The sequence below is a fragment of the Anas platyrhynchos genome, chromosome 16 (genome assembly GCF_047663525.1).
Source record: "Anas platyrhynchos isolate ZD024472 breed Pekin duck chromosome 16, IASCAAS_PekinDuck_T2T, whole genome shotgun sequence".
NCBI classification, from domain to species: Eukaryota; Metazoa; Chordata; class Aves; order Anseriformes; family Anatidae; genus Anas; species Anas platyrhynchos.
This window is the reverse complement of record NC_092602.1, coordinates 2774207-2802199: the sequence shown is the minus strand read 5'-3', so window position 1 is coordinate 2802199 and position 27993 is coordinate 2774207. Positions and strand designations below refer to the sequence as shown.

General features: G+C 46.3%; 3 protein-coding genes and 1 long non-coding RNA gene across 12 annotated transcripts in view; 2 read left to right on the top strand and 2 right to left on the bottom strand.

The window, feature by feature from the left end:
- The window catches only part of MORN3 (MORN repeat containing 3), a 33543-nt gene extending 33401 nt beyond the window's left edge, over positions 1–142 (bottom strand). For 5 of the 8 annotated variants that reach the window (XM_072024658.1, XM_027469667.3, XM_038187580.2 and 2 more), the window contains exon 1: positions 22–142. The gene's annotated coding sequence lies outside the window, so the exon portion shown is untranslated. The remainder of the gene's footprint in view (positions 1–21) is intronic. The other 3 variants (XM_027469668.3, XM_027469673.3, XM_038187582.2) reach the window with 2 other exon arrangements.
- On the top strand, positions 140–13681 carry TMEM120B (transmembrane protein 120B). The gene is made up of 12 exons (XM_027469681.3): positions 140–350; positions 2664–2782; positions 4262–4378; positions 5351–5410; positions 6024–6119; positions 7141–7230; positions 9229–9294; positions 10153–10214; positions 10462–10554; positions 10999–11063; positions 11233–11301; positions 12231–13681. The coding sequence occupies exons 1-12, from the start codon at positions 159–161 to the stop codon at positions 12342–12344; spliced, it is 1143 nt and encodes a 380-aa protein (XP_027325482.3). The 5' UTR covers positions 140–158; the 3' UTR covers positions 12345–13681.
- A 995-nt stretch (positions 13682–14676) lies between these two features.
- Positions 14677–26598, bottom strand: RHOF (ras homolog family member F, filopodia associated). Of its 2 annotated transcripts, none has more exons than XM_005028196.6 (5): positions 26322–26590; positions 25930–26017; positions 18790–18899; positions 17910–18044; positions 14677–15710 (listed from the first exon to the last, which is right to left on the bottom strand). In XM_005028196.6, exons 1-5 carry the CDS (start codon positions 26475–26477, stop codon positions 15546–15548), a joined length of 654 nt encoding a protein of 217 aa, XP_005028253.4. In that variant the 5' UTR covers positions 26478–26590; the 3' UTR covers positions 14677–15545. The 2 variants fall into 2 exon arrangements, with proteins under 2 accessions (XP_005028253.4, XP_071880762.1); XM_072024661.1 differs by lacking the exon at positions 14677–15710 and adding an exon at positions 16505–16642 and having other exon boundaries at positions 26322–26598.
- Positions 16513–25466, top strand: LOC139998834 (uncharacterized). The gene is made up of 3 exons (XR_011803841.1): positions 16513–16647; positions 17979–18050; positions 22747–25466. It is a non-coding gene; the product is annotated as an uncharacterized lncRNA (long non-coding RNA).
- Positions 26599–27993: the final 1395 nt, after the last annotated feature.

The window sequence follows — 27993 nt, the reverse complement described above, 5'->3', positions numbered from 1 at the left end:
CAGCGCCCCCTTGGAGCCTACCGAGGAGCTTTTAACCCCCGGGGGCTGCGCGGGGCCGGGCTCTGCCTCAGCGCCGCCATCGCCTCAGGCGGGGAGGGCGGGGCGGGAACCTCAGCACCGCCTCAGCGCCGCCTCAGCGCCGCGCCCAGCCCCGCGCGATGACGTCAGGGGGCGCGCGTGGCCCCCGCGGCCCCGGCTGCGGGCTCGCGCCGGCGGAGCTCGCGCCGCCTTGCACCGCCACCGCCCCCCCCTTCCCGCCTCCCGCCGCATTGCACCGCGCCATGAGGGTGCAGCTGGAGCGCTGCTGCGGCGAGTGGCGGGAGCTGGAGGAGGAGTTCCGGCAGCTCCAGGTGAGGCGCGCGCTGAGGGGCAGGCGGCGGGAACGGCCCCTGAGGGGAGAGGGCGGGAAGGAGGGGACGTGGGGGGGGGAACGCGAGGAGCCCTGCCGTGAGGTGGCAGCGCCACCCGGGTGTGTGTGACCGTGTCCCCCTCAAGCACATCGTCCCCTCACGTCCCCTCACATCCTCTCACGCCTCACACAGGCATCCTCAAAGCAGTCCCCAAACCCCAGCGGCTGTGCTGTGGCTCCTCACGGAGACGCTTCAGCCCGTCTCACGGTGGATGATTTAGCTCCTGTCACCCACACACCGCCCGAGGTGGCAGGGCTCCGTGTGGTTTTGGAGAGGTTTGGGTTGCTAGGACAGCGCCTCGCCCTCCAGCAGGAGCCTGAGGAAGGGCTCGGGGCTGTGGGGCATTGAGGTTTTGGGGCAGGGATGGCTATGGCTTCATAACCCTGCCCGTGGGCCCTCTGTGCTGTGGGAAAACGCCAGTTGTCCCGCAGTGACTTATTAATTGAACCCTACGTATCAACACACGAAGGCAGCGGTGGTGGTGTTGGATGTGCCAGCCCTTGGTCTGCAGGCAAACCGGGCAGTCACGGCCCCAACTCCGCAAAACTTGTATGCCAGAGTGCAGGGATGGCTCCCATGTCCCCTCCTGGGGAGCTCGTAGACTTGGGACAAAAATACCTCTATCTTTGGTACGCAGGACCTTTGTTTTTTAAGGCACGATGCTTCCTAGGTGGAGAGCTGTGGCCATGCCTGACCCTCCAGGAAGGTATTTGGCCCGTGGATTGTCTGTGTTAGGGGAAAGACAGCTCCTTGTGCTGCCGGTGGGTCCCCTTTGTGTGCAGTCACTGCTCTTGATGGATAAATAACTGAAGCATCAAATGCTGTGTTGTTCTAAATACCAGCATCACCTTTAAATCATTATCCTGATGTTTTTGACTAGCGGTAGAGTTCACCAGTTCTCAACTCACATGTTTGCATTTCCAATAAATACTTGAGCTTTTTCGGCAAAGAGTTTCTTACCCCTTTTAGCAGCCTTTCCAAGGACACCGTTGCAGGACATGCAGAGAAGCAGAAGGAGCTGCTGGGCGATCTGCTGAGCCCCCGGGGTTCTCAGCAGAACCAAACCGATCCTGCGGTGATGGGCGCTGTGGTGCCTGGACACGGTTAGGTTGGTCAGTGAGGTTTTCAGATGGGATAGAGGAGCTCGTTGTATGTCGCTGCTGTAAATAATGAACAGCCAGGTCCTAATGAGGAGAAGAGCAAAGATTTGTTTTGTGTGGCTTTAGCGCTGTGTTTATGCCTAAGGAGAACTGGCAGCAGTTTTCTGTGGTGTTACCTGAGATGTGCTGGTAGATAAAGCAAAAGGGCATTTAACCCCTCCGTTCCCTCCTTGACACTGACTCCGCAAACCGTCTTCTGAGTTTTAGCTCTTAAAAAGAATATTTTTCTCCTTAAACCAGGGCTAATGTTGAACTTCCACGCAATGATAAGGGGTCTGGCTCGCAGAGGGCCCTGATGCAAACCATGGCATGCCCAGACAGGGACCGAACTTGTACGGGTTTGTTCGTGGTGTGGAATCCTCCGTGTCGGCTTTAGTTGCTAAAGAAGTCCTTGTACACCTCCCTGCAGTGTTGGAGCGGGTTGAATGCAGGTTCTGGGACCTCCTGGGCCCGTTGCATCCTTTTCTCTGCTGGGCGAGCTGTGGCAAGGTTTTGGATGTGCTGGAGGAAGCAGTGGGCTGTGCTGGAGCAGCAAGTCATGGGGCTTGGCGTGGCCACAGTGGCCAGGAGGCTTGTCTAAATGCCCAGGTTTTGTGGTCACTTCTGTAATATTTTTTTTTCCTTCTTCCTCTGGGTCCTCATCTCCTTTCTTCTTTTTTTTCCAGATTTAATCTGGCAGTGAAATCAGAGTTCCTGAGCTGCGATTTATTCCCCCTCCCCCCCCCCCATTTATGGGGGATGGATGGGATCAAACAGATCAAACATCTGCTTTGTCACAGGGTGGGCTGGGAAAAAGAAAGTCCCAGATGGGGAAAGCTTGGTAGGAAGAGGAAATGAGATGAACGGGGAGAGGATGCTCTCTCTTTTGCAAGAACTTTTGTTAGTGTTCCTTTGAGTTGTGTTGGTTTGGTATCAGCCCTTGTTTGTCTGCCTGAGGGATTGGAGGCTGCTGGAATGGGCTGACATGGGAAACCACTCCCTGGGTGCCTGTTAACTCCCAAAAAAACAGGGCTTGCTTCCCTCACATGTGAGAATCCAATGCCACCCGTAACCCAGAAGGGCTCTTCCTACCAAACCTCTTCTTCTCCTGCAGGAAACGCACAAAGTTTACAGGCAGAAACTGGAGGAAGTCACCAGCTTGCAGACAGCCTGCAGCAGCTCCATACACCGGCAGAAGAAGACTTTAAGGGATCTGAAGCACAGCCTGCAACGGTAAGGGGAGGTCTGAAGGGGAGAGGAGGCAGGACTGGAATGTTTCTGCTTCCCAAAGGGCAGAAATGTTTGGGTTTTTAGCAGTTTGATATGTAGTCTGCGTCACAGGGGCAATTTTGCTCCATATAAATCTTGAGTCATTTCCATTTATCGCAGACAGGTAAAATGTTTGTAACCACACAAGGGATCGAGTCCTATAAATAAAGAAAACCCAGTAAATCTTTGGGGGAGGCCGACTGGGTTTGCATGCCTGCAGTAGGTGCGGGATTTGCAGCAGGGACTGGCTCTTGTCTGTGAGGCCACCGGGAGCCACCAGCTCAGTTCCTTGCGTACAGACCTCAAACACCACAGCTTGCTGACCTCCCCATGCTCACCCCTCTGCTCTCTGTTTTACATTAATTGGTAAAGCTGCAATTTGCAAGTAAATCATCAGCTGTGCGTTTGTTACATCCTGAAATGTTTTATGGCTGGAGAGCTGCAGCCTCAATGAAAAGTTTTGCTGAGCTGGGCCTGGCCAAGACTTCTAAAGGTCCCCTGGGTCCCAAGCCTTGTGGGGTTATGGGAGATAACTTTGGGGTCTCCAGGTAGGCTACTGGGATGGGCACAGGCTGATGCCTCTGCTCCCTGCAGTCTTTTTTGTGTGTTGTGTGTGATGGTGGTGTCTGCAGGCAGGCAGTTTGGGGGATTTGGAGGGCTGGTTGCCACAAACATAGCTTGTAAATCCCTTCTCTGCAGGTAGAACAGCAATGGTGAAAGGTAGGGTCGTGCAGACCCCTCCTCTAGCCCAGCACTGCCCAGCTGCACCCCCTGCCCTTCCTAAAATGCCTGATTTCAGCAGTGCGAGGGCAGCAAGAAAAGCAAATTGGAGTTCCCTTCCCCCAGCTGCTGTCCTCTGTCCAAGCTGCCATCGATTGTGTGGGGGCTGCATCAACCTTTCAGTTTAAATGAGTTTGACATCCTTTCAGTGGTGGCTCAGAAGGATGCGTGAGGTCTTTTTTCTTTTGTTTTTAGAGGCTGTACAGTGAGCTTTTGTCCTTCATGAGGAGTTTATGGGGTCTGGGGGTAGAGGCTTTTCAACCCCTAGGGGAATTTGGGGAGGATCAGTTTGGATGCTGTAAGGGCAGTGCCTGAAACCGCACGCAAACTTTCCGAAGCAGAAGGTGCTCCTACAAAAACGGCACAGTGTGCCTGAACAGCTTCCCAGTGGAAGAGGTGCAGAGTGCTGACACTGAGCTGAGGTGAAAGAAGCTGGTTTGTACACCAGGCAGGTGAAATAACCCACGATGACACAAAACAGGCAGCGAAATAAAATCAGGGCTAAGCCAAATGTTGCCATGGAAAAACAGGAGAGAAGTGCACAATGGCATAAATTTACAGTTAGCTGTTTACCAGCATGAACTTTCTGACAAAGTCCTTTTCCCTTAAATAAAAAGGAGGTAAAAATATAAAGGGGAAGATCTTGTTTCCGTGTTTTTGCAGGTGCAAGCCCAGAGCTACTCCTGAAGAATTTGCTCTCATACAGCAGATCAGCACCCAGATCAAAGAGAGGCAAAATGCCTTCTTTGACATGGAAGCCTACTTGCCAAAGAAGAACGGGTAAGTGCTTTGCCAGGAGGGGCACGCACTCCAGGAAAGCTGATCTTTGAGTGTTCACAGCGGTGTTGTTCCCGCAGGATAATGTGCATGCTGAAGAAATACATGTACAACTGGATTAGTCATAAATCTCTTGCTGAGCTGCTGTGTCAGTTGTACACAGAATTCATTAGCTGGAAGTGTATGTAAATGTGCTGTGTGTAGGCACAGGTTTTCTTGTTAAAATAGTAGTTAAATCTGCATCTGTGAGAGCTCATGGAATTCACTGTTCCACAGTGACATTTTCCTGTGCTAGTTTGTCAAAGACAATCAGTATGAAATTTCCCCCCTTTTTCATTTATTTAATTTTTCTTCCTCCCAAATATTGCTTTCAACTGACTTAACGTTTGTACTTTGCTTTAAGTGGGGTTGCTGGGATGTATTTTGTTCAGTTGTCAAGGGCTGTGCAACCCTGGCGGTCAGGAGATGCTGATGCAGAGTAAACCGAGCCAAGGGACTTGATTTCTACCCTTGATTTGTTCCTTTCCCCTTCCCAAGTCTGCTGCTTCTGTGTCTGTGTGGTGAGATGAGCGTTTTGGGTGGAAATACCCTGGAGTGGGGAAATGATGTGAAATCAAGAAGATGGTAAAAGGTTCTGCAGCATTGCGGGTGGAGTGCAATTCTGGAAACTTTTCTTCCAGTTTCTCCACATTCTTTTTATTTTCTGATACTGTATAATAATTATCTCACCCTTAGACCATAGCATGGAAAAGGGACCAGGAAAATAAACCTTTTCTCTAACTTCTTGGAAATGCTGACTGAACTTCCTGCATTTAAATCTTCTTTGGTGGTCTGTATTTCCAGTTTGCTTTAATTAAAAACCTACAGCAAAATGCATCTTGGGCCGCTAAAATGATCTCTTGAGCTCTGATCTGTGTCAGCTGTGGTGTTCAGAGCAAACAAGACTTAATGTGGGTCTTGTTTTTTGTCTTCCAGTTTGTACTTAAATCTCGTGCTGGGAAATGTGAATGTAACCCTCCTGAGTAACCAAGCAAAGTAAGTGAGCATTTCCATACGTGCGCATTTGGGGCTAGGAGGGGGTGTTTGCTGAAGTCCAGGGACAGGAGTGGTTTTCTCTTAGACCTGTTTCAAAGTCATCTGTCAGGATCAGGTAAGTCAGACTGAGACAGGCCAAACTAAAGCTTCCTGTAAAACTCCAGTGGGTTTTGTCCCTCATTCACTTTTAAGCCCAGTCAGGGCTGTTGTCTTAGTTATAAGGGAGATTCAGCTGGGTTTTGCAACAAAAAATAATAAACAAAAATAATATTGTGAGTTCCAGGCACGCAGGGCTCCAGAAAATTGAGATTTCTCTTTATATAAATCTGAGAAATAAAGAGAGCTGCTGCTGCTTAACCTGGCAACCTAGAAACCAGCTCTTAGGGACTGAAACTGTTGAATTGTTTTGCAGCATCACGATCATGCAGGTGAAATGCTGCTTTTCATCACTGCTAGCTGATTTTCTAAATGTTTTAAGCAAAATCTCTTGTCTTTTGGTTTGCAATGTGGATTTGTATCTGGGTTGAAAAAAAGTGAAGCCACATTCAGTAAAACCTTAATTTACACCCATGTGATGTGTGACATTCCCTGCTCTGTGCTTTTTTCCTTCCAGGTTCGCCTACAAAGATGAGTATGAGAAGTTCAAACTTTATCTCACAATCATCTTGTTACTCGGGGCTGTGGCCTGCAGGTTTATTCTTCACTACAGGTAAGCCTGCATTTTTTTACTTTCAACCAAGTGTTTTGAATACAAATGTGCTGGATTAGCAGCTGATTCATTTGAACTAATTGCCAGAGACCAGGAGATGGGTGCAGGCTGTATTTGGGCTTTGAATAGTTGTGGTTTCCCCAGCAGGGGATCTTGTGTACCTGTTTCTCAGTACAGGCAGGACCTGTATTTTAGCTGCTTGTTTTTTCTTGATTAACATTTTAGGAGTTTGTTACAACCAATAGAAAGCACAACATGATAATCCTAATCTGCTGTTTTTCTGGTGTTGCATTGTGCTTGGGAAAGAGTGGTTTGTTTTGTTTGCAGGTTGTCCCAGGTAGGTACCAGCACCGTGCTGCAGCTCTGGGGTCGCAAACACCACACCAGAGAGTGTTTGCATCAAATGGTTAGATCAGAAATGTAATCTTTAGGTCACAATAAGGTATCACCAGCAAGCCTCCACTATTCAGTTTTGCTAAAAAAAAAAACAACAAAAAAACAAAAAAACAAAACAAAAAAAACAGCCAGGTGTTTTAGCTGGGCCCTTCCATCGATGTCTCTGTGGATTGTACCAGGGACTGGGCTGCAGTGGCAAAATAAAGACTCCTTTTACCCCCAGAGTGTAATGCTCTTCTGTTCTTTTAGTTGATTGGATTTATAGAGATCTCATTGAATTAGCCTGGAAATGCTTCTCTAAATTGGATCATCTGGTGCTTCCATGGTGTTTTCTCTCCCTCAGAAGGAATTAATGTCATCTCTGCATACCTGCTTATCGGCTAAAGCTCTGCGGCGTTATATCATTGGGCACTTCCCAGGGTAAAGGACTCTCAACTTGGCAGCAGTGCCAATACCTGTGGCTCTGCGTGTGGATTAGAGATTCCCAGGACAGGGGCTTTGTGTCCATGACCTTACTTGTGCTGGCTTTCATCCTCCCGAGGGAAGGGAGGGAAAATAGAGGTTTTGAAATGTTTTTCTGTAATTAACAGGATTTCTTTTTACCGTGCTTTTTTCTTTTTAACAGGGTGACAGATGAAGTGTTTAACTTTCTGTTAGTGTGGTATTACTGCACGCTGACGATACGGGAAAGTATTCTAATTAGCAATGGATCAAGGTACTGTGTCACCTGCAGAAACTATTTAAAGCATGAAATGTCCATAAAATTAAAACAAGCAACAAAAGCAGATTCAGTTTGGTGCTGAAGCCCAGCAAATCTGAGATGTTGATCCCTCTCTGCAGGGTCTGTTGTCCCTGTTCCTCTCTACATTTTCTTCTAAGGCAGATGTGGCCGTCTGGGGCTTGTGTAGGGAGGAGAAGGCACCGTTTCTGCAAGTCCATAATTTCTCAGTCCAGGGTGTTGGATGTTTTTGTTAGCTATGGGTTAGTTGTAGATGGGATCTGGGATGTAATTATGCGTGTTTTCAGTGACGTGACCAACCCAGATGCTGACTTTATACCTTCTTGTGTCTGTAGTGGTACCTGTAGGTATGTTGGTACGCTGGCATAAGCTTGTGAGAAAAAGGGAGCAGGAGCTGAGTCACTCTGGTTTGTGCCATGTGGTCACCGTGATTGCTCTGCAGGTCACTGCAGCATGTCCTGAAGCGTTTGACTAAATTATAGTTGTGTCAAAGGAAAATTGGTGGCTAAGAGGAAATAATTGTATAAAGAGCTGGGAACACGAGTTAAGTGTTGGGAGAAGTAAACTGAAGGGTGATCTTTGCTCCAAGCCCTCATTTTTTATGACACCCTTAGTAGGAGCATCCTAAACCACCCCTCTTTTATCTGGATTTTATTCAGATGATCAGATTTTCCACTCTCCAATTCCCATTGCATTTTGGCACTGAGCTCACTGCTCGTGCAGCGTACAGGGTTATCAAGCACACCCTGAGCATTACTAGAGCAAGAGAATGCTGGAAGGAGAAGTCCAGCTTTTCTTTTGAGACTTTTACCTGATTAGTTGTGTAGCCCTGCATGCAGCTGTTGAGGAGCTTGGGTGCTCCCCTGCAGGGCTGCCTGCCAGAGGAGGCTGGCACTGGTGATGGTGCAAGGACCGCTGGGTGTGCGAACCCTTCTCAGGGTGTGGGTGAGCCCAAAGAAGTTATAGGAAAAATCAAAATGAAGCAAACCTCAAGCCGGCTCTTCCTGCTCTAACTGCAGTTGCCTTTCTGGCGCTGTTGTCCCTTCCCTCCTCCCACAAGGCCTTGGAGCAGTAGGAATTTCAGGGCGTCTTCTGACTTCCCCAGCAGCCTGGGGAGGGAGTCCTTGTCCTGGCTGTGGAGAGCGATCACTCATCCTGTCTCTGCTGTGCCTCTTGCTTTCACTCTGGGGGAGCTTGAAGAAGTTGCTTAAATTTGCACTTGCGTAGCTTGACCTGGAGTCTTGTCATAGATCTGAGCAATAACCTGAAGGTTGTGTCCCCGCTTTTCATCATCCAGATGGGCTGGCACAGGGCGTGAGTAAACCACAGCCATCACCACATCTCTTCCCAGGCGTGAGTCTGCATGCAGGCTTGCTGCTGGGTGAGTGGCTGCTGCTGCAACGCTTGCAGCTCCCTGTGGCATTAATTAAGGAGGCTTCTGACGTGTCTCACTCTCAGTGCACGTGCCTGGTACCGGTCCTGGGGAGCAGCCGTGATGGAGATGGGGTGGCAGCAGCCAGTGTGCTCCATCCAGCCCGCGGCATTTGTAAAAGAAAATTATTTCTGTGCAGTTTGCTGGCCACTAAATATGAGGGAGGCATCTCCCCACTGACCACGGAGCTTGAGGCAGTGCAGGCATGTGAGAGCTGAACACGGCGAGCTCTGGGAAGTGCAAGGGAAAAGTCTGCAAGGATGGAAATTGGCTTCCCTGTGTCCAGCAGAGAAACCTCTGGTTGCCATGGGCAGTGTGGGCTGCCGTGGCTGCCCTGGCTTGTCATCTGGTAACAAACTCCTGCTGTCCCTTCTTGGTTTCTTGGCAAGTCCTTTGTTGCCACCAACTTAGTTTTTGTTTGTTTGCTTTGGGCCATTTATTTATCCATGATCCAGTCAGGATTATTTTTTGTCTTTAAAGCCAGACCTAAAGTTGAAATTCATCATGTTCTTCGTCTAACTGCCATATTTTTTTCTGTTCAGGATCAAGGGCTGGTGGGTGTCTCATCACTATGTCTCCACATTCCTGTCTGGAGTAATGTTAACGTGGTGAGTTCGCTCTCTCCTGCTCACAGTGCTTTAAAATGTGTGCGTCATCTGAGCATATTAATCCACTGTGACCACGTAGCTGTGTCTGCCCAGGCACATAGCGAAGCATCACACTTGTCTGATGGTACGGATGTTTTCAGTGATAAATACAACACTCTGCAAGTTTGTTTTTACACTGCTGGTTTAAAAAAAAAAAAAGTCTCCCAATTTGTATTTCTGTATAAGCTGAGCAAAACAAGCAGTGTTTCTCTTCAGAGAGGGAGAGTGATGCCAAATTAATTTTTTGGTGCCTTATCACCCAGACTGTAAACAAACTATAAAGCAAAAAAAGCAAGTTACATTCCAACGTGGTGGTGTTGGTGAAACAACACAGCAACGCACCCTGTGTGTGGTTCCTGTATGACCCACTTCAGCTGTGTTTGGCATGAACTGATTAGTTAATAAGTAAGAATTGTTTTAAAATGTGTTTTTGTTCTGAATCTCTAAGGAGATCATACAGTCGCTGCAGCAAAAGGTCTGTATCCTGAACTGGTGTTAAGATAAGGAGCACGAGCACCTCTGCTCCACTGCTTTAATTCGTAATGTGGACACTGCTGAATGGCTTTGATTGCTGCCTAGAGGAAACTGCAACAGGGAAATCAATAAGAGGGGGCAGCCTAATCAATCAGACCGTTTGCTGCCTGCCAGGGCAGTGATGTGAGGCTGTAGCACCCTTTCTGGACTCCGGATGGGATGGAGCGGGCTGGGCACCAGCTGCTGATTTCATCTTCTAATGGGATTTGTGGCTGACAAGGGGCTGGGCGCTGCATTGTATGCTTTTCATCAAACAAATAGACTTCCTTTGTATTTTGCTTTCAGGCCAGATGGACTCATGTATCAAATGTTTCGCAGTCAATTTTTAGCATTTTCAATATTTCAGAGTGAGTATATCTTACCTTGGTATTTCATGGGCTAAAATAGTTTTCTACCTGATACGCATAGAAGAAAACAGATCTGCTTCTTTAATACTGGAGTGTTACACTGTGCAAGTATAAACAGTATCTTACAACATATATACAATCATAAACAATAATTAAATGCTAGTGGATGAAATATATCAAACTATTTTAATAATGTTTCTAATACTTCTGAATAGCCAGTGCAATGATGCTTCAATTTCTTCTCCAGGTTGCGTTCAGTTCCTACAATATTATTATCAAAGGGGCTGCCTTTATAGACTCCGTGCTTTGGGGGAGAGAAACCACTTGGACCTTACTGTAGGTGAGGTTGTCTGCGATGCTTTGTTTGCAAAATGGGGTTCTGTCAGACAGAAGGGGTGGGTTCAAGAGCAGTGATACCGAGATGGCTTTGTGGCCATCAGAGATCTCAGATTTGCACAGCTGTTACCCCTCTGCCCTGCTGCCTCTGGTACAAAGGCAGGAATGGTGGCGAGTCTTTTATCATTTTCCTTGGGTCCTGAGGGGTGGAAATAGAGTTCTCTGATCTCCATCAACTCTTGAGGGCATTAAGATGGTTGTGTTGTTCATCCTTATCTTCATCTTCCTCCCATTATCACCCCTTCAAGTTTTGATTCTAACCTAGCTGATTATTGCTGAATAGCAGAGGAATAATCCTTATGGGGAGGTCTGGTTGGGATGAGCTGCAGCTTGGGATGCGTCCTGGCTTGTCTGTGCTAACTCCCTCTCTTCTGTTAACCTGTTGCAGAAGGATTTCAGTCCTGGATGTGGCGGGGGCTGACGTTTCTCCTTCCATTCTTGTTCTTTGGGCATGTAAGTTGGGCTGTTCTGTTCCCTCCTTTGCCATGCGGGGCCTGGGGAGGGTGTGCTGGTGGTGCTGTGGTTGCAGTACGGTAACAAGGTGCTTTGGATCATGCATACCTGTGCCAAACAACTCTAAATTTTTGCTGATAATTGCTTTTTTTTTTTTTTTATTTTGTAGTTCTGGCAGCTATATAATGCAATCACACTTTTTGGATTGTCAAGGCATAAGGAGTGCAAAGAATGGCAGGTGGGTGTTGTTTCTGCTCAGAAAAAAACACAGCAGGGGAAAAGGGGTGATTTAACTACATCCTTAAAAATATTTGGCTATCTGACCCCAGCTAAATATCTCAGGATGATGTGGCACAAAGCCTGTACAAGAGAATTCTAAATAATTGTGAAATACTGTATGGAAACTTGCACCCATGAGTGACCACACAAAATGAAAAGGAGAAAGTGTAGGGGAAAGAACATGCATTTGGGTAAATATCTCACCATGTTTTTCATGTACGTGGGCATTTAACAGCAGTGGCTGCCGAGTTGGTGGCTCTTTTTTATGGTTAAATCATGGGTTACGTGCTTAAAAACAAGGTAACAAAAGTAAAAAGACAATGAATCAGTTCAAAAATATATTATCCACTTTACTGCCCCAATGTTAGGGTCCCTTCCACTTCTTTTCTTAGTTGCTGTCACCCATTAAACATGTCCATCCATTTTCCAGCTATCCCGTTACTTCTGTAGAGCCAGACTGATCACAGATGATGCTGCATTTGACCATGTCACATCCATAGTGGTGCAGATAATCTTTATTTTGGTCAGATCCTGCTGTAGCTTGCGTGCTCACTTTGTCACATAATGCTAATCCAATAGATTGGATGTAATAATTTGATTTTCCTGTCTGTAAGAGTCCAGATGTTGAATGGAAATAATTTTAAAAATGAACCATGCCGTAATATTAAAAAGCAGTAAATGCTATTTAATCATGATAAAACATAGTTCCCATTTATCAGAGCTAGATGCGTGGGTGTATGTTTGCCTCCGATCTTCTTTCCTGGTGTAATAACAGATAATAACTTGCTAACCAGACCCCATCAGAGCCTACTTACATGAGTGCTTACAGTCACCTTTTTTATTTTTTTAACCTTTTCTGTTTGTTTTCTCTTCCCTCCCCTTCCTCAGGTTTGTGTGTTAGCTTTCACGTTTCTGCTGCTCTTCCTCGGGAACTTCCTCACTACTCTCAAAGTGGTGCACACTAAGTTGCAGAAGAACAAAGACAAAGTGAAGAAGCTGTGAACCTACCAGGGTGTGCTGGGTGCCAACATGGGAACTCGGTGTCCCAGCGCCTGCAGCAGGCGCTCACCGTTGGACGGCGCCTCCTGAACCTCTGCTACGCTGTGAATGGACTTGGAAGGACTCGTCTGTCCCCATGCTTGGTGAAGGATGTGGACTCTTCCAGCACAGACTCAGTATTAAGCAAGCATGGCTCTCCAGTCTGCAGTCCTGCTATTTATGTATATTTAATACAAAACGTGTTTGCATTTGGTTTTTCTGTGTGTATATATAGCAGCATGCACCTGCCTGGCAAAAAGCCAGCATTGGGGGAATGTGGGATTTACTGTAATTCCAGTCCTGGAATGGTATTTAACACTTTCCAGTTTTATTATTTAAACTCTGGGTATTGGATTTTTAAAGCTTTATGAACACTCCAGGTTGCTCAGTAATACAAACTGAATGCTGTTTTCAAAAGCATTTGTTTAAAGCATATTTTCAGTGGCAATACTAACCTATGTGTACTGTGAAAAAAATGCCCATCTTTGTACCATACTGCTGCTATATACACTTTTAAAAAGCTATTTGAAGAAGAGAAATCCTCGTAAACAAGCAAGCAAAAACAGTTGTGAAATGGCAGGGAAGTCTGCTAGCCCTCTTCCAGGGAGATCAGGTAATCTGCCCAAGCCTAGAAAACACCTGAAAATAACCTGTAATTTGCAGCTGCTTTATCCCCTTTTTAATAACCAACACACTGCCCTTTGAGTGGTTCTTTTGAGACAGCATTTTTTCTGAAAATGATCTTGATCAGCGGCAGTAGGTGCAGTTGCACTTCAGTTCTCATTTTCGGTACTTCTTTGCTCCCAGTGCCATTCTGGAAAGGTGAAGAGAGGCTAAGCAGAAGTATGAAATGCTTCATTTAAGTACTGTACTTGTACCAAGCGTTAAGAGAATGTAAACACTTGTTTGGAAGGACAGCTGAGGAGAAATACTGACTCCCATCCCACTGAACTCCTGCTTTTTGAACTTAGTTGAATAAGCTTGTTTTGGGGGCTTTAACATCTGCACCTCTGAAGCCCAGCTGCAGGATTGTGAGCTGCTTTGTGCAGCCCATTTCTCAGCTGTGCTGCCTTCCCTGGAGCTAGCACAAGGCCCAGACTGGGCAAATGGCTTTGGCAGGGTGATCTGAAAATTATGTCCTTCTCCCACTAAGTGTGCTCATGAAGAAATACATATGCACTATATACTTTAAATGGTTTCATTAGTTATTTTGTTGCTGCAAGGCTAGCAAAATTACCTTTACAGTGTCTGTCCTGTGGGCATGAACAATAAATTGCCGTTTGCATATTTTGAACAACTTTCATGCTAACTGGGCTGTATCTTGCTACATTAACTTCTGACTTCTGCATACCATGTGTTGATTTTTACTTTGTCTTTGAACTCTCCATTTATGAAATGTAAATTATTTTATTTTGAGAGCAATGCTGGAACCTGCTGGATCTGAGCAGTGGACCTGGTACTCCAAGGGTGAGGGAGCTCTGCACATGGCAAGTAACTTGAATTCTGCAGCATGAGAATCTTGGATTGTAAAAGCAAGGAAAGATTCCAGCCGTGGAGCTGAGGGTACATGTGGTAACTTCCTGCGTCTCAGTGTTTCAGTTGCTTACTGGGTAAGGTCATATCTGGTTCTGTGTCTTTCACTGACAAATGTCTTCTTGTGGAGAAACGGTTGCACAATTCGTGGATTTTTTTCTATAGTTATCAAAGATGTGCAGAAACTGATCTTTTTTAAAAAGAAAAAAAAAATCATTTTAAGCTTGTAGGGATCCGTGTGCCTTAGTTAATTCAAAGCAAGTTAGGGAGAAAAAACTGAGATTTCCAAGATCAAGGTCTATCCCATATCTAAAATGATGAATCATTCCAAAAGAATTTTCCACCAGCTGGTCACATAACCAGCAGAGGATAAAATTGCATGAAATCTGAATGATGTGCAGTTATCAGGCTCTACATGGAAGCGTTTGTGTAACAGTAGATCCCTGGCATACAATGCCCAAGCTTCCTGACAAAAGACTGTGTATTGTAACTGTTAGGCAAGTCATAGAATCAGAAAATCAAAGTCTGTCTTTCCCTTAGTATGGGCAGGAGTTTGCCTCAGAAAGAAAACTTTTAACACCTGTACTGTAGAAACCTCCTTCACCCTCCCAGCTTTGGTTTACAGTGGCTACAGACTAGCGATTGATCCTGAAATCTGAGATCTCACTGCAGGAGACCGTGCAAAAGAACCAGGAAATTTGAGGCACATGTGCTAGGTTTTTCAGTGGGAGCATCTGTCATCCTCAAACAGACAACTGACAACTTTGTAACAAAAGGGAAAATGTAATTTACAGTTGTAGAGAGATTTCAACAGTTACTGAACGTGAGTTACACAGCCAAGTATTTCCCCTCTCCCTAGCATACACCAACATTTGCATGTCATATTAAATAAGCTATATAAGTTTATTGTAAAACTGCTTTTATTTTACACAGAGCTAACTGGAGTACTTTTATCTTTGCATACTGTAAATTATTTTCTCTGGTGCTTTACCTTTGAATTGGAGCAACCAATGCATATCCAAAGATAAAGGCCACTTTCTGTTACAGTGCTGGGCCTTGCAAGGAGGCATCTGAAGGAGCAGCTCTGCAAAGCTGGCTCACAGTGAGTGGATGCTTTGGCTGTGCCCTGTGGTGGCAGCTTGAGGCTAACTCACAGCACTGCCACCAAGTCAATTAATTTGAGAACGTTAATACCAAACTTAATTCCCATCTCTTCCAAGGTACTGGATGGGCTGCTCTAACAAAACTTCTGGAAGATGTGTCTTTTCTCCTTGAAAAAGACTGTAAATTGTAGCTACAATATGCCACAATTTTGCAGAGGAAAAAAACAGAAGCCATAGTAACAGTCACTGTTCATTGCAATTTAAATAGTGAATCCAAGACCTCACCGGTGGTGGTGGTTTGCAGTTGGGAGCAAAAGGCAGACAGACAAAGACATGCAGCATCAGTTAGCCTTGATAAAGAGCCTTCAAAACTTTCTGAGAGCAGTGTAACAAAAGTACAAAAATATTTAAAGTTTAAAATTTTTAAAATAAAATTAATTGCAAGAATATAAATGGGGAAAAAAAGAGTCACGTGCTAAAATCTGAATCATATGGCTCTTGTGCAGTCAATGCTCTCTTGCAGTCCAGATCATAACACTGAGCACACTCTCTGTTTCTTTTGGCGCTTGGCTTTTTTCATGGCACTTAAAGCAATGGTTGTTGCTTCTTTAAACACTTTTTCAATGTTCTCACGACATTTTGCTGAGCACTCCAGATAAACTTCTGCATTTATCTGCTGGCAAGCTGCTTCACCCTGGAAAGAACAGGTAAGAAAAGATGTAAATTTAATGTATGAGAGGAGAGGAAAAGTGAGATGGGAGAGAAAAAATTATTTTGTACGTCTTCGTAACAGAAGGTCAGGAAGAAAGAAGCTGCCTCTTCTGAGTGCAGCACAAGGGCTTTGGAAATAAACTGAGGCACTTGCTTTCTGTTGTTTTTTATTTCTTTTCTCTAAATTGGTCTAGAAGCTGGCCTGCTAATATTGTGGACATGGTCTCAATGTTAACATCCTTTAAAGAAATGCTGAGATAGATACTCAAGGGAGGATAAGCTAGACATCTTACAAGAGGAAACTTTTTTCAGGCCTGACCTTAACTATTAAGTGATGTCATCTTTAGTTGGCATGCTTCAGCAATGAATATAGCACGTGAGAGCACAGTCTGCATAAATGTCCTGCTTTGTTTTACGGGTACGCGTATTGGAATCCTAACTGCCACTTTGGAGCATCACAAGGGCCCGTCAGAAATCCTAGTACACACAAGTGAATGTGTGAATCCTCGTAACCAAACACATGCAATGGAAGCAGAGTAAAATCTAAAGCATTTGCATGCAAACATGGCTGTGTGAAATCACTCCAGGCAAAACACAGTGATTTCTTACTTGTGATCCTTTTTCTTTTGTCATTGCAGTCAGCCCCCAGTTTTGAGTACTTGTGAGCTTTGGAGCATGGATTCCAAGTCTGCAACCCACAGCTCACAAAATTTGCATTTATTCATTATAAGCCCTGGGAATGCGGTCACTTGAACATTCAGATTTCTATAGGGGGATTTTTTTCAGCATATTTAAGTGAAGTTTGTCTTCTTCCAGTTGTTTGCAAGCTGCAGTGCTGGCAGATACTGTTCATCTCTGTGCCGGGCATCAGAAGCATCACATCGCATGACTCAAGATGCTCTCAGCTGTAAGAGACTGAGGTAGTGTATATATTTAAGGGGAGGAAAATCAAGTGGGAGGGCTCACATAGGCGACAAGGTTTTGTGCATCTGGTGGGCCCTGGAATTTAACTGCATGCATGCTGCTGCCTACCACAGGCGCTAGCTTCACTTCACCTTCCCTCCTTCAGGCTGGTGCTTCACCTCTTTTGTGAGCATTCATCTGGTGAGCTGCTGAGGCAGGAATGATGCCTCAGCTGGCTCCCTAGAGGTGTCCATTGCTTGTCCTGAACCTCACACGTGGGGAGTGATGAAGGGAGTTATTAATGCAAGTGAGGGAGGATTTGCAGCTGTTCACAATGTGACAGGGCAAGCATCTAATCTTGTGCGCATGGAAGACAAGCTGAAGGTCCTAGCATGATTTAGTGGTGATGCAGTAGCAGGTTCTTTTCACGCTCTTTAGAAGAAGTGATTAATTCAGGGTCTTACTGCACTTAACCTTGTTCCTTGGACTTGTGTTTCAAATAGTCTGAAAGCTGCTGTTCGTGCTCTGACAGAGAAGAAGGGTGGCTTTGTAGTTTGAAAGAAAAAAAAAAAAATAAAGTGGAAGATCAGAACAGAAAGATCATGTGACATGGGACAAACTGTTCCACCATTGACTGTTCCTTCTGTACCTAGGACAGCAATGCCCACCTCATAACAGTAGTTGTAGGTCTCAGTGCTTAAATTGAAAACACTTGACAATACGTATACATATTTTTAGATTAGAGACCTCAAAGAAAAGTTTATGTTAGAGAAGTCTCACAGATGGGTTTTGTTATTGTCCTTGGAAGCATTTACTTCTAATTAGGGTTTGCAAAACATTTTTTCCAGAATGGTCAATATTTTTAATCCTCTAATGTGAGGGGAAAAAAAAAAGTTAGGACATACAATACCAATCAAAGTACAAGTGATGGAACGATGTATTGTAATAAAACTTATGGAAAAAGTCCAAAAAAGTTGTTGAGCCTACAAATTTCTAACAGTAATAACCCAGCTGTGAAGGGGAACCAGTGAGATGTAGCAAGCTTAGAAGGCCTAGCTATTGATGTCCTTTCAGACACTCTGAGATATGCAAAAACAGTCTTCAGATGTCTCTATTTTGGCACTAAAAATGGGTGGTGATTTGGCCACTCAAAAAGACTTACAGAAATTGCTGTTAATACTGACAGTCAGTATTTATCTGGCCATTCTGACTACCTAATTTTGGACGATCTGTTTATCTCTTGCAAAGATGACAGCACTTTAAATGCACTTATATTTACCTGGTTGTAGGTAATGGGTTCCTGCTTAGAAGCCCTGAGCTTACGCAACTGCTCTTTGTCTTTCCGAAGGTCTGTCTTGCAGCCGATCAGCACGAGCGGGACACCTCGGCAGAAGTGATTCACTTCAGGATACCACTGATGGTAGAAAAACAAAACTTTTACGTCTTTATTTTTTTCCTTCTAAAATTTAAAACGAGCCAAGGAACAGAGTTAGCACTGGATATACGCTACAACTTCAGTGTTTCGGAAGTTGTTAATCTAGTGTAAGAGGCCTGACATGCACTATTTACATTACAGAATCATTTAAAAGTCCTGACCAAAGTCACACGCTCCATAAAAACATAGATGGTGTCTACCGCTATGCCAGAGTGCTTAACATCTGTTTAAACTCCGAAGTGCTTCCCTAAAGTCACACATAAGAGCAGAACTAGGACCGAGCCTTGCTTTGCTGATGCTATATGCAGGAACGCTTACTTCTGCTTAGGAGCACTACAGAAATCCTACTACAGACAAGTAGTTGCTTACATTTCTTTCCCCTCTAGTTAAATGTGCACATGATGGATGTAGACCTGAATCTGCAATGCTTATGTGCAGTGGTTGTGAGACATCACTACAGATGAAGGAGATTTCACAGCTAGTTTCTGATCTTTTTAGTGTCCAGTGGACTTGAACCCAGTTCTGAGCACCTGCGTGCCATGGGGAGGTGAGTTTTAGGTCTAAGGTCTGTGACCTGCTCAGTGCATGACAAATAATCTGTGCATCTATGCACCCTGAGTACAGGGCTACTAAAAGCAACGGCTTTTTTAGCCTTGACATCTTGTCACACATCAGGCATATGTAATTCGTTTAAAAGGTTCAAGCAATTATGAAAGGCTCTTACCTTAACCGCTACATTATCATAGCTGGTGGGGTTCATGACATCGTAACAAATCAACACTACGTTTGTGTTCTGGTAAGAAAGTGGTCGTAGCCGATCATAGTCCTCCTGCCCTGAAACACAGAGAACGTTGTGGATAAACGAAATTTCAGCCCTTAACAAGCAGTATGACGGGAATGCGTGAAGACAAATACTTGAGATCAAGGGTACTGTAATGGCACAGGCTGAAAGTTTTCCGTACTTGTAAAATTCCTTCCCTTAAACGCAGGATATTCCTCTTTACCAACCAAACTGATTCTTTAGAATATAAAACATGTCCTCGGGAGATTTTAATACAAATGTTGCTTTGTCCAACTCGTAAGTATTTAGAAGCGCTTCTAATCGCCAACTGCAGCTCTCAGACAAAATCAGCAAGAGAAATGAGACAGTTATTAAAATATTTGCAATTTGGCAGTGGCTCCATTTTCCCAAATACAGTTGCACATGCAGTATGGTGATGGGAAGAAACACTGTATTTGTTAGAAATGTTAGAAATGAAAATCTTAGCAGCAAACTCGTGTTTCCTAGCCCAGTGAGCTAAGAGGAAGCAGTGATTAGCACGCTGTTCCTTTAGTACCCTTGCTCACTACAGCAGAACACAAATGATTTTACAAGACATGCACCACCACACAGCAGGCTTAACTGTTCTTTGAAGCAGGGCATCACTGCAGGTCTTAGGGATGCTGCTGAATTCTGGAAAAATAGGATTTTTCGTGCTTCTGATTAGTGATACTGCAGCGTGTGTCTGACAAGAGGAAGTTAATTTGCTTCACACCTGTGCTCTTCCCCTTTGCTTTTGGTCACTACTGCTGTACATGTGACTGAGCTGTAATCACTGTGTTGGGGTCTGAAGGTGTCTTGCTTTTGAGAGACCACATTCAAGAAAGCAGTAATTACCAGACATAGTTGACAGCTCAAGAAAAAAAAACCTTTTTCACTTGAGATGTTATTCAGAGACTTATTAAGAAAGAAAAAGCTACTGAAGCAGTCGTAGAAGATCTATTTACCACCTGAAGGCTGCCCCTAGAATCAGGGATATTTCCATCAGGCACCAAAATGAGAGGTGGGAATGCCAGTCCTCTTCATGATCACCACACAGCATGAACTGCGAACTGTACGCAGACCAGACACTGCCCTACAGGAGAGCAGTACATCTCCAAGCTTTGCACTGATGTTTCGTATAAAGGGATGCTGAAAACTTCAGTGTGCTCCAACTTTATACCAACTGTTCCTGTCCTGGCACCCAGCTCGGTCCCAGTCACACCCTCATCCCTCTGGCCAACATGTTCATCTCCGGGATGGAGAGATTGCAGGTACCAGCAGCCCACCAGCTACACGACTTTGTCACCTCCTGCGTTAATTTAAATGATGGATCGAGATACAGGTTATCACAAGGTGATTACAATGCACTGGATAAACCATTACTCAGAGTGCTTGAGATGTTTGTAAAACAGGAGTATTAGGTTCGGATGGTTCTCTGTGTTTGTGCTCTGTGGGTGAGGTGCTGAGCAAAGAAGGATTGATCCCTCGAGGTTTAATCCAGAAATAATAGACAATCCACAAAATTATGCACGTTGTATAAACATGCAAAGTAAAGACTTCACTGCTTAGCCCTTCTTACTCTCCTAAATCCACCCTCTTGTTTGCAACCAATTTGCCGTTCTGTTGTTGAGATAATCCTCTAACTGCATTAAACATATCAGGTGCCAAATGCTTTTTCTCCAAACTTCCTCTAGTGTTCTCATGCCCTGTATGATTTTCCCTGCTCACATTCATGCCTCTGAGCCTCTGCAAGGGTATCTCGTAAAATCCAGAGGTGCTTCGAGTTAGTGTTGACAATTTGTGAGACAGAACAGTCCCCTTGGAGCAAATCTTATTGGCTTGCCTGGAGTCAGCACTGCTAAAACCACGTTCTCCTGGATAGGATAACAGAAGAGGTGTCTTCAAAGATGAGATACAAATGTGCTGTATTTCAAGTCAAAAACTATAGAAATGGAACACCCTGTGACCTGTACCTTTCTCTTCAAAACCAACTGTGCAGTTTTGTAAGCAAACGGAAAATAAATGTGTAAGAAAATATGGTGCTGTAAAACGCACACTTGGAATTTCAAACACAGAGCACAGAACAAGGTAAAATGTTCCCCCTGTGGTGGGGCAGTCAGACAGTATGTTGCTTAACTTGTGTTATGGTCGGATAATTGCGGCTCTCACCTGGAAGGAGGGGAGGCCATTCTTTCGGGGCTCAGATGCAGTTCTTCAGGTGCTGTGGATGTAGCAGGACCCAGCTCCAGCTGTGTCTGAGCATTGACATCCCTCTCACCAAGACCTCACTGAAAACATTTCCTTTCATAGCCTGTTCTTAAGTGCTGCTGCTGAAATGCAAGAAAGGGCCCGGGAGACTTTTTCTCTGTCAAGTTGCTCAGGCTGTGGTCAGAGTTTATTTGGCACAGATTTAGGTCTTCTCTAGCAGAGGTTTTAAAATGAAGGCAGAGGGCTGAACCTAGGCAGTTACTGACTGTATGTGCAAAGCCCCTGAGGGCAGTTCTGCAAGCACTCATTTTTTCCCCCCACGTAACAAAAAGCACACTGTGAAAGAATCGGTCTAACAGATGCCTGGGTCTGAGCACATCTGTGGTTCTCCTCTGCCTTCTTCAATTCATTGTAGCATTAGAGACAGCTTTTAAAGCCACCAACCTGCAATTTGCTAATTCTTTATGAAGATCACCTTCCAGCATGCCTCTGTGACGTGCTGCGTAACCCCTGAGGTGGGGTGAGACCTCAATGGGTGAGGGAGAGCAGAGGAAGTGAAACCACAGGTCTCAGGTTCCCATGCACATTTGTGTTGCTCTTCCTTTACCAAATCACCCCAAGGAGGTGCCAGCCTGCTCATTGCTCAGCCCGACCAGGAGCTCAGCAGCCCCTCCTTATAGCAGGCTGCCAGGGATCGCTCAGCCCAGGGTACCTGGGTTTGGTCGGCTTTCTTCTCCAGTGGATGTTGTAGAGAAATGTCCAACGCAGAATGTCTTCCTTCTAATCCATTAGTGGCTTTTTCTCTTTCTTGTACACTGTGATGTGGTATTCCTGGCGGTTCCATAATGGCTGAGTGAGGGATGAAGGTGGACGTAAGGGGACGCTGAAGTACTGGGTGCTGCAGGTCCCATTCTCCAGTGTCTTGTATGAGGCCTCTGGGGACAGCCCCAGCAGGACTGACCGGTATTGTGCAGGTGTGTTTCGTAACACACGAAATACCACGTCATGAAGTGGCAGTGAAAAAATGCACCCAGCCCTGCCACCCTGTCAGGGCAGGGAAAGGCCCGAGACAACAGCCCAGAGACCTCTTGGAGCTGTGGAAATGTGTCTTAGGGACAAACTCACTTACTGACATACTGCCATTGACAGAATATGGTAAAAATAAATTCAAAATGTACCAGCAGCAGTCTAGGAGTCTACCAGTAAGTGCTGCTCGGCTTGCAGGAGCACCAGCTACTGCCACCGATAGCCAGTGTGGAAGGAAGAACGTCGTATCCCGTCACCCCAACCAGCCAACCACTTCCTACATGTCAGCGTGTTGTCTTCTAAAACCCTACTCTCATTATTTAAAATCAGCATGTAACCACAGGGAGGGGAGCCCTCACTGATACACATCAATGCACCAAACTCTCTGTGCACAGCCCGCGAGAATACCACGGTTAGAAGCTCGGCAGCTAGGCAACTTTGCTAGGCAGTTTTGAAAAGTTTGAGAAGCAGACTTCTTGGCAGGCACAACGCCAGCATAAGAGGACACTTGAGGTGGGATGGGGGGCAACACATTTCAATTTCAAGCACTACATCCCTTGCCAAGCTTTGAAAAAATACTCTTGTGTGTACTGGCTCTTAACGTCTCTCTGAAGGCCTCGTGCTGTCGTGCATCTGTCACTGCAGACCTGAAAAACCCCGTTGAAGCTTCAAGCATGCTTCCTGCCAGTCAGAGCGAGCACCCACAATGATGAGACATTACTTCCTCCCCAGCCTTTCCCGGCCCAACGTTGCTTCTTTCTTTCTTCTGAGAAAGTCTTGCGTTGAGCAGCATCAGAAATGGAAACCTGTGTCTGAATCGCAGCTCAGGCACCAACACCACCGGGCTACTCCCTTAGCATGCAAGCAATCACAAAGCTCATTTCTCTCCCGATTCCTTTGTTGAGCACGGCAAGAAATGGAAATTTTTAATTGAATATGCAGCTGCAAAGCCTGTTTGCAGACAAGACAAGTGATATTACAAAGCTTTTACACATTGCATATGTATACCACCAACTTCCTGCAGCAGCAAGAGGCATCTCTGATGAGGAAGGTAGAGCAGCGCGATACAGAAGTCTCTCCAAAAATTGCTCTTCTGGCACACTGTAGACTAGCTCATTAATTCCAGTTGTTACCAAAATTTGTGCCAAGAAAAAAATACCTTCTGTAGCTTGAGATGTTTGATTCTTAGGCGCTTTGTGTGCGTGTCCTTCGCCTTCAGTAAGTAGGACAAGATCCAAGTCTCAAACTGAGCGGGACTGAACAATACAAAGAATCCTTCTAACTTGAAGCAGCCCCCAGAGCTGAACCTGTCCTTCACCTTCCCATGACTCTGACGTACATGTGGCTCTATTTAGTGTTGCTCTTAGCTGAATCCTAAAAATATTGAAGTCCTTTCTGCAGTGGGCGTATGATGAAGATCCAGTTACACTTTTTAGAACAGATTTGCCTTCTCCTCCCCTGCACTGCTGCGTGACACTTAGCTGAAGCCCTTCGCTTCAGAAATAGATTTACATCCTTTTGATCCCATTTAAATGGTTTTACAATAATATGAATGATTTGGGGGCCTTTCAGACTACGAAGCAAAACACAGGTGTAAAGCTTACATTTTATAGGAGAGCACAAACAACAAACTCAGTAAGTCAGAAGACAATTCAATAAACGTGGCTGATACACAGTACTGTTAATCTGCTGTACTTCCAGTAATAAGCTGTGTGTTTGGACTCCTCCTGAAGCTCTAACTGCTGCCGTAGACCTCTGCTGCCCCAGAGCAACATCACCCAGCTGAGACAACAACCTAACGAGCTGCTGCTGCCTGAGAGGCAAGTCAACGCAGTCAAACACTGATCCCCAAACTGCATCTCCCACTCCGCATCCAAGTGGCAGAGGGCCAGGAGCTCTCTTTTGTGCTGAACTGGACATCTTCCCTTGAACTGAGAGAAAAGGACGCAGCCCTTCGTTCTAGTCTAACCCTTGAGGAACTCAGGATCAGTTTTGTTTTATTAAAAACAGGATGGGATTAAAATGTGTGCTCAAGAGAGTTCTTCCTCTAGCATAACTTCCACCTTCAGAAAGAGGATGAAAAGCTACTTGAATTACAGAGTATGACACAGCCCTGCAACATAAAACTATGTAAGCAGCTTTGAAGTATAACCAAAACTCAGGTCTTTCCCCCTTCCAAGCAAATGCCTTAATCAAGAAGGCAATGTTCTCCCTTTCTTTACCTCTGACAATCTTGATGTGTCTCATGCAAAGTGAAAGAAATGTAACAGGAAGGGAAGGCTCTGTGCCAGCAGCCTCTAGCGACTTGTAGCCTGGCAGCCATGTCACTGTATTTAGGGAGGTGAGATATGTCGGGTCTCAGGGTCTGCAGGTAAGGGATGGAAATCAGTTGCTCCTTTGTGGCAAGGAACCCTGCCAACTAGGCAGCGACAGCATCTCCACTTCCTGAAGCGTCTTATGAAAGAAAATATCCCCACTCCGTTCTTTGACAGGGTGGTGCTCTGGTCTGGGACAGCATTGGTGGCTGTGAACTAGACCCGGAAAGGTGGGCACTTTCTGCTAAGTTTATACCCGAACAAAGAAATGGTGTGATAAACCCTCAGCACCAGGTTCAGCGAGCGTTCTCCACGCTGCTGGTGGCTGTGGACCTTGTGCAGAGTTGAGCTCGCTGCACAACGCAAGGAGCTGGGCACTGATGTCAGCCTTGTGGTTGTCACTTGTGATGTGACATGTCTCGGGAGCTCAGTGCCACAATACAGAGCCTGCCCTTCCTCCTGTCCCTCCTGAATCCAGCCCACCTTTCTGCAAGATTGGAAGAGACTACAAAGGCAGGTGCTGGAATCTGTACCATTGTGATTTTAAGTGAGAGGGCCCGATATCAAGAATGGTATGAGGGGTTAATATCCTGCACTGACAGTGGACAAACGTAAAAACTCAACAAGTTCGCCATGGCAAGTTCACACTAGATTTCAGCCCTTTTCTCTTCAAGACTTGATTTAAACAGAAAAGCTTTGCCACTCAGTAGAAGCTAAATTATCCAAATCACTGGACTCAAAACACTGACACCAGAAGACAAATTGGCAAACTGAGTGCTCAGGATCTTAATATACTGCAGTAAAGATTGGTAAAAAACAGAAACAAAAAAACAACAACCTTTTATATTAAAAACCTTTAAAATTATCTATTCAGATACCATATATGGTATGCAAGAGGGTACTTTACTATTAAAAATGACTATGAATGGCATTCAGTTCTTACTTGTGTTGGTGTTACTTTGGAACAACTCTGCAGACCTGAATGCGATTTAGTGAGCTGAAATGGAGTGTGTGTCAATTTTAGGGCTCGTTTAGGAATGCAGCTGGACAACCGAGCCAGAGAACTTTGAATGAAGTTGGACACAAATCAGTTCACAAGTTCCTTATATGAACACAAAGGAACTATCAGCATTTTCAATTAACTTTTAACACTATAGCCTTTTTTTAAAACACAAGCCAGCTTTTTTCTCCTTTACTATTTTATCACACATGGCAGGAGATTAAAATATTTTCTGGGTTGACTGCATTACGCATTGCATTCGGGAGTTATGTTCTAATACCTTCAGATATGTTCGCTATTTGAGGTGATTTTCCTACTAAACTGGGTTGTTAAGATACAGAACAAGTCCAAGGGTTGAGCTGCCACCAGAAAAGTGACCGCTCTGCCTCGGCTGCACCTTTACGTGTTACTCGGTTACTGTCCCAAAGCAGCCCCGTCCCAGGGCCCTGCATCAGCTGCCTCTGGTGCTTCAGCATCTAGAAAATCGAGAGCGCGGGGAATAGACGCCGTTACCTGCGGTGTCATACAGGTTCAGGACGACTTCCTTTTTGCCAATCGTAACGCTGGTGGTGTACTTCTCAAACACGGACGGCGCATATTGCTGCAAAGGGGAAAAATATTTCTGTTTAGGGAACAGCAATGCAGGGTGCCAGGGGCCGGTGGGGCCTGGTGGTGGGCTCCCTGCTCTGCCTCTCCAAGCTCCTTGGGTCCCTTCAAGCTCCCTGGAGCCCTTCAAGCTCCCTGGGGACTTTCAAGCTCCCCGGGGCTCCTTCACCCCTTCCAAACCCACCAGGAGCCCGCAGAATTTCAGCCCAGCCACCGGCCCCCAGCCCCTCGCCCTGCGGGGGTTCCTCGGGGAGGGCAGGAGGGAAGGGAAAGGAGCCGAGCAAAGCCCCGAGGCTCACCTCGGGGAAGGCGCCCTTGGCGTACACCATCAGCAGCGAGGTCTTCCCGCAGCCGCCGTCCCCCACGATCACCACCTTCACCTCCTTCTTGCCCGAGCCTCCTCCCCCCTTGCTGCCCGCCGCGCCGTCGGCCAGGGCCCCGTTGGCCGCTTCCATGGGGAGCGGAGCCGAGCCGGGGGCTCCAGCCCCACCGGGCCGCCCAACGCTGCCGCCGCCGCCGCTCTCAGGGCGCCCCGGGGCCGTGAGGCACCGCCCGCGCCCCGCCGGGGATTGGCCGCGCCCCGGGCGCCAGCGCCTCAGGTGGCTCCGGGCTCCGCCTGGGGCCGCGCTGCCGCCGCCGAGCCCCGTCAGGAGGGGCCGCGGCTCCTCAGGGGAGAGGGGACCCGTCGGGCGGTGACCACGACGCCCCGGAGCCCCCTCAACACCCGCAGCCCCCTCAGCACCCACAGCCCCTTCATCCCCCTCAGCACCCGCAGCCCCCTCAGCCTCTTCAGCCCCTGGAGCCGCCTCAGCCCCCAGAGCCCCCTCAGCACACTGAGACCCCTCAGCCCCCAGAGCCCCCTCAGCACCCAGAGCCCCCTCAGCACTCCCGCCTGCCTCTCTCCTCACACGGACCTGGTGCCCCCATCCTCCAGGTGAGGCACCGAGGCCTTGCTGGTGGGCAACTGGGAGCCATCGTGCCCCATCCCATGGAGCCTCCGTCTAAATCAGGCTGGGCTCGTGTTCTCTGTGTCCTCTCAGAGCTCCTTCGTTTCCACAGGGACCCACTGGCACCTCAGATGCCGCCTTGGTTTGCTTCAAGTCACCAGCAGCTGAGGGGCAATCTCCTGGTTCAGCCGCAATTTTGGCCACCACACACCTGAACAACGATGGATGAGGGAAAGGCAGTGGCGGAGAAGGCAAGATGCCCCTGAGGTACCCTCAAAATGCATCTTCTTGTGGGCCTGGCAGATATTGTGGCTAAATACTTGCTTTCTGCTGCATTACCTTGGAGGTATTTTCCAACCTTAATGGTTCTATGATTTACTGCTCAAGTAGGAACCAGCAGCTCTGCTCACTGTGTGTTCACCTGGTGCCATTCATTCCAGGTGAGCTGTGATAAAAATCAAACAATTTCACGTTTTAATTACAGAGATATCAGGCCTGTAAACACCTACTTGTAGCGTTACTTCCCACCGTGGAGTTACAGGTGCAAAGGCAGGGAGTTGGAACCGCCAGGTGAATTTGGCCCCAGTCCACGTTTCAGGGGGTGACTGCGTTTGTCAGAGCACTTGAACTGCTCAGACGCAAATCTGACACCATTCTGTGCAAAAATTGTGTTGTTTCTTTCCTGGAAAAGATACACAGTATGTGCCATCTCAAATAAACCCCATCATTTCTTAAGAAATCCAAATTGGCTCTAGAATTTTTTGAAATGCTACTTGTGGGAGTACTAACAAATCCCCAAGGGTATGCTATGCCTGAGTGTAGCAAGAGGGTTTTTTTAATTCAGTGAAGAAAAATCGTAATTCAGTGTTTCACATTTTCTTCTGCACAGTTGTGTCACTAGATGGCCTTCCAGACTGAATGCAAAACGTGATTGTGCTCCTCGTGTCTTGGAATAACCTCTCTCAAAGAAAGGCCCTGCTTTGTGCAGAGGGCAAACAGAAAGAAAGGAAAGGATATTGCAGTG